This window comes from Erithacus rubecula, assembly GCF_903797595.1.
Source record: "Erithacus rubecula genome assembly, chromosome: 18".
NCBI classification, from domain to species: Eukaryota; Metazoa; Chordata; class Aves; order Passeriformes; family Muscicapidae; genus Erithacus; species Erithacus rubecula.
The window spans coordinates 7,873,231-7,882,996 of NC_136670.1; the positions used below are offsets into that span (position 1 = coordinate 7,873,231).

At 62.2% G+C, this 9,766-nt stretch overlaps 1 protein-coding gene across 2 annotated transcripts; it reads right to left on the bottom strand.

Moving 5' to 3' along the window:
* Nucleotides 1-717: 717 nt before the first annotated feature.
* On the bottom strand, nt 718-6,688 carry PDYN (prodynorphin). 2 transcript variants are annotated; one of them, XM_079321898.1, is made up of 4 exons: nt 5,050-6,688; nt 4,451-4,602; nt 2,211-2,358; nt 718-1,967 (listed from the first exon to the last, which is right to left on the bottom strand). In XM_079321898.1, the coding sequence occupies exons 3-4, from the start codon at nt 2,337-2,339 to the stop codon at nt 1,416-1,418; spliced, it is 681 nt and encodes a 226-aa protein (XP_079178024.1). In that variant the 5' UTR covers nt 2,340-2,358; nt 4,451-4,602; nt 5,050-6,688; the 3' UTR covers nt 718-1,415. The 2 variants fall into 2 exon arrangements, with proteins under 2 accessions (XP_079178024.1, XP_079178025.1); XM_079321899.1 differs by lacking the exon at nt 4,451-4,602.
* Between the last annotated feature and the right edge of the window lie 3,078 nt (nt 6,689-9,766).

Consider the following 9,766-nt stretch of genomic DNA (forward strand, 5'->3'; position numbering starts at 1 on the left):
GCTGCAGGGCAGGGTTGGGGTGTCTGTGTGCCCTGCAAGGAGGAGGAGAGGAGGGTTCATCCTGCACAGCCCTGAAGTGGAGGGAGGGAAGGCAGGAGGTCAAGGCTGGGCTGAGGACTGTGGTGCTGGTTCCCCTGGGCACCAGGAGGGAGAGGAGCAGTGCACCCCATGGGCAAGGACTGGCCAGGGGCTGGCCCTGCTGCATCTTTAGGTGCAGGGAACTGAACTGGAGCTGTGCAGGCAGGCTCTGTGCCAGCTCCAGCCTGTGCTACAAGTGAGCTGAGTGTTCCAGTGCTCTGCAGTGACCTCCCCCCTTTTCCCACCTGGAGCTGGTGCCTGGACATGAACCATGTCTCAGCAAAGCCAGGAACTGCCGTATGGGGCTACATAGACACTCAGAAAGGAAGTTGCTGCCCAGGCTGGGCTTCCTCAGCACTGAGCTGCTGCTGGTGGGGTCACACATGAGCAGAAGGAGAGTTTGCCCCCTGCCCTCAGCACAACTGTCCCATCCCAGCTGGGGCAGCAGCTGTGATTCCCAAGGGAGTCTCCCCTGCCTGCTGCAGTACCCTACACACCCCTGCAGCAGGCTGAGCATCCCTGCCCTGCACTTGCTCAGCTGAGGTGGCCCTGTTACCCTCAGGATATGGCTCCAGAGGTTTATGGGGTCCCACATTCCTTTTGGCACCCATGGCACAGGAACGATACCATCATGTGCTGCCTGCAGGTCACACAGCAGGTTCCCTGGCCTGTTTGGGCACCCCAATCTGGGGAGTTTGCTCTGTCCTGTAGAGGAGGCTCAGCACCCAGCATGGCTTCAGCTTCGTTGGCATCTGCCTTTTATTGACTGCGGTGGGGAGTTGGGTGTTGGGGCGCGGGGCTGACCTGCCTCTAGAGTCGTTCTTGGAGGGGGAGCCCAGGGGCACCAGGTGGGTACTGGGATAAGTGGGACACTGTGAGAGGCTGGGGAGGGGAGAGGAGCTGGGCTCAGCACCACTTGAGCACCTGGTGATGGTGCTGTGGTTCCACCAGCCACCTCTGCCCATGGCCATGGCAGCCACCTCCCTGATCCTGCCCTGGCTTATCCTTCCCAGTGCTCGGAGCCTACTGCCCTGTACCTCAGCTGTGATGGTTTCCAGGCCCTGCTGTGCTCTGGCACCCACGGCAGGATGGGATGTGTCCCCAGCAATACACCCCCGGGAACCCTGGGCTGGGCCACAGCCACACCACCAGCAGCTGGAGGAGTGGCACTGCCCTCTCTGTGCACAGGATGGGCAGGTGAACCAGGGAGGGACAACTGGGGATGGAACTCACTGTCCCCGAGGGGAATGAGGCAAGGGTGACACCAGCCACACCGGGCTGGGCTGGGACGGGGGTGGCAATGTGGGGACCGTGCTGCTGCCGCCCCACGCCTGGCTCTATAGGTCTGACACCTCCCCTGAGTAGGCGCTGGGGTCCTCGTCTGAGCGTGTGATCACCTTGAACTGCCTCCGCAGGAAGCCCCCGTAGCGCTTCTGATTGTCCCACTTGAGCTTGGGGCGGATGCGCCGCATGAAGCCCCCGTAGCGCTTGTGCAGCTCCTGCCCCTCGGCCCCGGCCCCCGCGGGCTCCTCGTCCCCGTCCCCTGCCGGCCCCGGGTAGTCCTCGGGGGCCGCTCGCTCCCCCGGCTTGCGGCTGAAGCCCCCGAACTTCTTGCTGAGGCCGCCCTTGCTGTGAGCGTTCTCGCGGAGCAGGGACAGCAGCTTGGCCTTGGACATCATCTTCATGAAGCCCCCGTAGCGCTTGGCCGGCGCCAGCGGCAGCTCTGCGGGACCCAGACCCTGCTCCGGCTCATCCTCCTCCGCCTCCCGCGGGGACGGGTCTGTCCCTTCGGCCAGGGCCACCAGCGGGGCCAGCAGCGCCAGCGCCTTCCTGCACATCTCCCACTCGGGCCCGGGTGACAAGGAGCCCTGGCATTGCCACAGGCACATCTGCAAGACAGCAGCCCCAGGTGCTCGGGGTGAGCCCCTGCCTTCCTCCCACCCCACCCCAAGCCCAGGGGTCCACGCGCACCGTGCGGCTCAGCTCAGTGAGAAGCCAAAGTTTGCACAGCCCCAGCACCCTGGGGTGCCCATAAGCACCACACCAGGTGCCACCCAGCTCTGCCACCCTGCACCCGTGACACTCCACTGCTGTGGCTCCCTGGCTCACGTCCGTGTGGGGCCAGCACTCACCAGGGGCTGGACGCTGCTCTCGGCACCGCGGGTCTGGGCTGCACAGAGGGAGCACTGGGTGACACAGTCGGCAGAAGCCACCGCAGACAGCGACAGGCAGAGTGCCAGTGCCAGTGCCCACCGTGCCATCTCGCCCTGCAGACACCGCCTGGAGAGGAGAAGACAGCAGAGAGCCTGTCACCATCCCTTATGCCAGCTCTGAGGGGCCCATCACCACTCCACAGGCACTGCTATCTGTGAGCTGCTCCTGGGGACACACACAGGGACCTGTGTCCATGCCCATTCCCATAACACTCACCTCCAGATGCTGCTCCCAGCAAGGACGTAAGATGTGATCCCTTCCCCAGGCTGCAACCCGGCTCTTGGTACAAGCCCAGAGCCATAGCCAGTCCCTGATGGACACCAAGTCACTGTGGGTAGGACCACTATTCCTTCTTATATCTCATCTCAGTTCCATCCCATCTATCCTCTCCCTCTCTCTTACCATACCATTAGAAGCAGAAGTACCTTTTTTCCCAAGTATAGGCTTTCTCTGTGATTGCCACGTCTGCATGGCATAGGCAGATGAATCAGCAGCTCTTGGCCTTGGGGAAAGGAACCACAGCAAACAGAGCTGTGGTGGCAAGTGGATGGGGTGATGCCATGGCCCAGAGTGGACTCACCCCAGGCTGCTGTACCCCACACCAGTGTTGCCTCTCTCCCCTCCCTCCCACCACCAAGTCTGCTGGGCTGCTGCATTAAGAGAAAGGGGACAAAGAAGGACTTCAGGCTCAAGCCTACCTGCAGACCATGATTGCATCCTCCAGATGTTTGAGAGCCCTGATGGAACCTTTGGCCTCTGCTGATGAGGCACTGCTCAGCTGGGAGAGGGGCTCTGCAGGTGGCAATGCTAAACCTGACCCCAGGTGAGGCTGGAGGGGCCACTGCCAACCCTGGCTGCAGTGCCACAGGGAATGGTAGCCCCGGAGTTAGAGCCATCCCCAAAGGGGTGCACTGACTGCAACCCCCTGCCTGCCTCCATTGCTGCTTTTATCTAGGGTGGGTAAGGCATGACCCAGAGGGATCTGTTACACATTAATGACGCATATTAGAGACTATTGTGTTCTCCAGCAGTAGCTGCTAATGTACTGTAATTGGTACTGATGAAGAAATGTTAATGCCACAGTATTAATTCATGCTAGATTAAAATTTAATTTGAATTATCCGCACCATCGTGTGTCGAGCTGTCTGCATTCCTTGGCTGCACAGCCACCAGCTCCCAGTGCCCTGGCAGTGTGGCAGGGAACAGGGTGGCAGCTGCCCAGGATGGCAGGGGCACGGTGGGACCTCAGCCAGCCCTCGCCACTGGGACACGGGGACAGTCCCCATCAGGGCCACCGAGGCAGCACCGAGGAGCGAGGACGTGCCAGCCGCACAGGTAGGTGCCAGCTGCAGCACTAGGGAGAATGAAGCTTCCAAAAGGAGCTGCTGAGTGCTTCCCGGGAGCCCCACCGGGAACCTTTCCCTCCCTTTCCCCACCCGCTTCCCCTCCCTTGCTCCTCTGCTGCCGGTATCCCCGTGGGTGCCGCCAGAGCAGCGCGCAGGGACGGCACCTGGAATGTTCCCAGGCTGGGAACAAGCTGCTGGTTTGTCTGACACTGCACAGTTCAGACCTCTGGCATTCTGGACACACTGTGTCCCATCACTGTCACCCTGCTGCAGACGGAGGATTTCATGGCACTCAGGGGAGCTGCAGTTCTCTGAGCACAGCGTGGCCAGGGACACCCTGGGACACCCCACTGCAAACGTCCAGGTGGTGTCACAAGTGTCCTGGCAGTGCTCTGCCTGCTGCTGGAGCTGGGATAAGGAGGGCTGGCAAAACAGGAGCAGGAAAAGGGGAAAAAAACAAAGGGCTTAGGTCAAAAGAGGAAAGAAGCAGCGGGGAGGAAAAAGCGACAAGAACACAAAGGGAGGAAGAAGAAAAGCGGAGTTGGAGCTCAATCCTGCATTACCTGGAGGAGCCCAAAGCTCCAGGAATACCTTGGAAGGATCGTGGCAGGGTCTGGCAATGTCAGCATTGAATCCCAGCCTCTGTGGCCACTCTCAACACATTCTACCTGTGCGAGGTCCCTGCCAGTGTCCCTTCCTCCCCTGTCCCATTTCCACTTGAGTCTTCAAAGACCAGGCTTTGCTTCCAAGGAGGGATGAGGAATCAGGACTGTGTGTGCTGGACAGCAGAGACTGACCCCATCTTTACTAACCTGTAAATATACCTAATGAAGGGTGTGAACAACTCTCCCAGACTGAGCAGATTCCTCCTCCTACACAGGTCCAACTCCACAGGTTTGGATCCTGCACATATTTCTGGTGAAGAACAAGCGACCTTCCTCCTTTCCTCACCTCTAAAAATTTCCTGGAAACACCATCAGGACAAGGCTTCTCAAAAAAGCTGGTAACTTTTGGAATAGAATCACTCAAAACTCAGCACTGCAGCCAGACTGCTGCTTCAGCCAAGAAGGGGGAGAGAGAATCCCCCATCCTCTCTGCCCACTCCCTTTGCCCCTCCAAGCCCTGGGTGATTCTGCTGCCAGGATGGCAGGCACAGCATCAGCACGGAAATGAACCCCAGCAGAGCTCTGGACAGCTGCTCATTGGCTCTGAAACCACTCAAGGGAAGAGAGGGACCTGCAGCCATGTGGAAGCTCCCCAAAATAACAAAAGTCCAGCCACAAGCGCCACAAGCCACTCGCAGCAGCGCGGCTCAGAAGGTGCTCTTAAACTGTTGCTTTTTGGGGAGCAAGAGCGATTCCCCGATTGTGCCCACGCAATGGAAAGGGGATGACAACCCCGGCAGCCCTACCTGCGCTGCTCCCCGTCCCGCCGAGCACCCGCTTCGCCAACTCAGGACGGCTCGCGGCTGGTGGCTGTCCCTCCACGGGCGTCAGGCTGCGCCAGTCATCGGTGGCGAGGCCACACTGGCAGGTGGCCCCACGGTGCTGCCCGGCTTGTCCACCGGACCCGCCGGCGGCTGCCTCTCACCTCGCTTTTATGGCCACGGAGTCTCCTCCTGCGGCGGGGCCCGGCTGTGCGCGGCGGCAGAGCCAATCGGGGCGAGGGAAGCTGTGAATAATCAGCCCCGCAGCAGCCTCGCCACCTCCCGAGCAGGCTCGCCCGCACCGCCGAGGCCTCCCCGTGCCGTCCCGGGAATGGGGTGCGCATCTCACCGCTGCGGCTGCATCGCTCCGAGACTGCCGTCGTGCCCAGCCTCGCTCCTCGGGGCCGAAACGCGTGCCCCAAACAAGGAAGGTGGCAGAGGACTGGGATGGGATCTGTCTGCCTTCCCACACAGCTATGTCCCAGAGGGGTTTGGCTGCTGACGGTGTGAATCCGCTGGACAACAAATTCAAATCCTGTCCAAGAAGGGTGGAGAGGGAAAGGTGAATCCCTGACCTCCTCTCACCCTGCTCCCCAGGCTGGGGAGAGGCACCGTCCTCGTGGAGATGCTGGGGAGAGAAGTGAGCCCATCCAAAGCTGCTGAGAAGGGGGAGAGAGTCTTCATGCCCCGGGAAAGGGATGTCCCAACCCTCCCAACCTAGCTGCTATCAGGTGAAAAAGCCTTTGTATAGAAACCTCCCAACCTCTGCAATGCCAGAGCTCAGAGCCACGGTGCTTTCCTCCAGCTGCACAGCTCCCTGAACCCCCTCCTCATGCGGGCAAACACAGAGATGAGCCAAAGAGGCAGGGGGAGCTGGGTGGGGAAAAAAGACACCCCCACTTTCCCCATTCAGCCCTAATTCCTGTTCTCACACGTTTCCAAGTCTGATTTGGGAATAAAGGAGAACAACACTGGGCAATGACAGGCAATCCCTGAGCCCCTGCACCACGGTCCCACTGCACCATGTCACAACAGATGTGTGGGATGGGGGTCCGAGGTGCAGACCCCATTGGACATCCTGCCCCGGCCCCCACACCCCGGTGGGTGCAGACACATCCCCTGTGTCGCTGGCAGTGCAGCCAGTCCTCTTGCCTTGAAGATAGAGCTATTTTTATCGGAGCTCAAGAGGGATGTTTCCCAGCAACCTGCTGTTCTCCCAGCTCGAACACCAGCTGCTGGACCTGGTGCCCCCTTGCTCAGCCCTCCCAGCGCTGGTGAGGGAAGTGGGGGCCATCGACACGGCTGGGACCCTCTGCGGGGCACCCGGCAGCCACGGCAACCTGTTCCTGTGGTCCTCCATCAGGGCTGGTGATCAGGTCCGTCGGCATCCCCTGCTCCTTGAAAAGCAGGTGCAGCCCCACGGCTTTTATTTGGAGGAGGATTTTAACTCATCCAAGCTGGGGGTGTGCAAACACGGAGGGACCAAGGGAGAAGGCCATGGGGTGGGGGGCGAGGGCAGAGCCCTGCATCCCCCTCAGGGCCAACGGAGGAACCCATCCCTCCATCCCTGGGGCTGCAGCGAGGGGGGATGGAGCCCAGGCCCCGCAGGAGCAGGGGGCGGCCACGGCCCCCCTCGCTGTGTGTGCTGGGCCGTGCAGGCACAGAGCAAAGCAGAGAAGAACAAAACGCATCTGCAGACCATCACAACACCCTGAGCGAGGGGCTATGGACAGCCTTCGGGCAGTTTAACCCTTCCTGCTGGAACTGATGGCCGTGCGGGCACCACAGACACGGTGGGGTGGAGCATTTCTACACCAAAGCCATTATTTTCATATGAATATGTATATATGTATATACGCACCCAGCGGCCTGGGGTGCAGTCACCTCCCCGCACAGGGTAATTGTACACGAGGGAGATGTGTTAGAGATTAAGCAAATCCCAAGGACGCAGAGGGAAATGCCGTTTGGAATAAGGTTCCTTTCCTTTGCTACGGGTAGGAGGTCGAGTTACTCCTGTCCTCAGAGCGAAGTGCCACAGTTTTACTGAGCTGGATAAGAGGGTCCTCCATGGGTCCAGGGCGTGGAGGGTGGCAGGTCCCCCGGGAGAGGAGCTGGGAGCCAGCCCACCCACCAGCAACTCAATTTACAATTCACCTGTCTCTTCCTAATGGGAAAGTGTCTCTGAGTCACGCTGACATTTCCCTGGGACAATGGTAATTAAGTACCTGTGTAAGTGAAATGCGCGGTAATAGAAAAGTTAACTTTCTCTAACTACATGAGTGAGAGGCGCGTTCGGCGAGGAGGGGGCCGAGGGCGCCAGGCACCCGTGGAAACAGGTGGGAGTTAATGTCAGCTCACGTCACACGGCGCTGCCACTCTGCCCCCAGCCCCCCGAAGGATTCTCCCCCTGGACACGGCTCCCTATCCCGGGATGGGATAAATCGCCCCCGGAGGTGGTACAAGCTCTGCCAGCCGCCGGGGCTGTCCCGAAGCAGAGGGACCGTGACCCAGAGCTGCCGGCGGGAGCTTCCTCAGGAAGGCTACACTGTGGATCTTGGAGCACGGTCAGCTTTACCCCACTAAGAGACAGGGCTTTATCAGAAACTCCCAAAACGTTTGCACTCCTGCCTAGCCTTGTCGGAGGCAGGAGAGGGAAGTGTTCAGACGCATTTTGTGCCACACGGGGAGAAGAAACGCCGAGTGGGCGATGCCCGTGGTTCTGCTCCAAGCCGCCCGCGGGAGCTCCGCTCGAGCGCGCCCAGAGTGGAGCGAACCTCCGGCATTGGGAGCACCGGAGCAGGGGACGGTCAGCGCTGCCCAGGCGGGAACACGGTGACCTCCCTGCGTGGGCAGGAGGCACAAGTGCCACTCGATAGCGGTACGAGAAGCGGCGCTCTCGTAAGCACAGCGAGTCACGCCGCTGCCACCGTCCGCGTCGTTCCAGGCTGCCGAGAGGCACCGTGGGCACGGGGCTGCGGCACGACCTCCGCAGCCTCCCCGGGAGGCGAAGTGGCTCCATTTAAAAACAAATTGAGGTCAAAACACTTGCAGGAGCTGCAGCCGGCTCCCTGACACCGCGGGGCAGCCCCGCATTAGAATCGCCGGTGGCTCCGGGGGTCGCCGTCCCTTCCCCGGGGGGACCAGCGTGACGCAGGCGGGAGCTGCCGGGGCTGCGTGATGGCAGCAGCAAATGGCTCAGCAGCTGGGCAAGAAATCAGGGAATTTTGAGAGCTCCTCCGTGAACCGGCACTGCAGACGCTGTCATTGACCGGCAGTGCCCGCTGCCAACGGCGCCGCTTAGGGGGCAGGAAAACGCGGGAGAGGCGGCTGGAAAAGTACATTTTGCGGGGTTGGATCGCCATTCTCTCCCCCACTCCACGGGGAGCGCGACGGCGGCGTGCAAAGCCCCGAGCCCGAGGGGCTGCCAGCCACCAGCAGCGCCAGGAACAGGAAGAGACCCCCGGGGAGCCCGGAGTGGACGGATACTCGTGACACCCACGGCCCGGGGGGTGAAATTTGGGAACGGTGCGTGGGACAGGGACCTCTGTGGTCCACCCCACCTGCTCGCAGGAGAAATGCCACTAAATCAGCCCCGTGCGGAGCCAGGACTCAACCCCGCAGGACACGGCCACCCGGGGGGACACACTGCAGCCCCACGGTTTCCCCCCGGCCCTCGCCGCCCCTCGATGTCCCAGCGCAGGGCGATCGCCGCGTCCCGCTCTCGGTGACCAGTGCCCGTCCCACTGCACGGACACCCGGTAGTACCGAGCCGCTCCACGCCACTCTGGGGTACCCCCAAAACCCTCGATCCCGCCCCGCAGGGCAGCGGGATTCTCTCGGGATCGCAGCCACTTTCCTAGCGAGCTTCCAGTTGGAAACTCCCCGGTGATCCCGGCAGTGGGGTCGAACCGCCGGGATGAGCGCGGCGCGGGGAGGGGACCCCGAATGCTGCCAGAGCTGTGAAACCGTGCCCCGGAAACCTTCCCGGTGCGGCTGCACAGCGCCGGTTCACCGGACATCCAGCACCGCGCGGCTACCGCTAGCGCAACGGCTCCCGGGGATTTACCGGGTCCCGGGGATTTATTGGGTGCCGGGGCACCGCCCCCTCCCCGGGGAATCACCTCCCTGACGGCACCACCTCCCCGCCAGGTCATCACCTACAACGTGTGCACCGCCTCCCTCCCCCGTGCACCGTGTCCCGGAGCATCACTCCCGTGACGGTATCACACACGGCCCTCCCCGGTGCACCGGACCCCTTGTACCGCACGGTTACCGCCGGTGAACCGCTCCTCCCCACCCACCCCGGGGCATCCCGCCCTCCCGGTACACCGTCCGTCCCGGGGCGGTGGGAGGGGGCTGGCGGGGGCGGGTCACCCCCCTCCGTTACATAAGGGGTTACGTCAGGGCGCGCGGCCACGCTCTTATCCCGCCGCCGCCGCCGCCGCTCCCCCACCCCGCCCATTCATACACCGCCACCGCGCGGCGCCCGGCCCGGAGTCGCCGCCGCCGCTCCCCAGGTGAGCACCGTGGGCCAGGCCCGAGCCCGCACCGCCTCCCCCGGGCCGCACCCGGAGGGAAGGGAGGGACGGGGAGGGGGGAAACCGGCGGGGGACGCCGGGGCCCCCATGACCGGCCTGTTTACACCGGCGCGGCGCGTACCACCGTGGCGGGGGAGCGGGAGGGGTCTGCCGCCGCGCTGAGC

Bases quoted from the DNA above. Each gene is read 5' to 3' on its own strand.
- PDYN (XM_079321899.1), bottom strand. From the start codon at position 2,339: ATGGCACGGTGGGCACTGGCACTGGCACTCTGCCTGTCGCTGTCTGCG. The intron at 1,968-2,210 runs GTGAGTGCTGGC...GCTGTCTTGCAG, and splicing joins AGAGCAGCGTCCAGCCCCTG to ATGTGCCTGTGGCAATGCCA.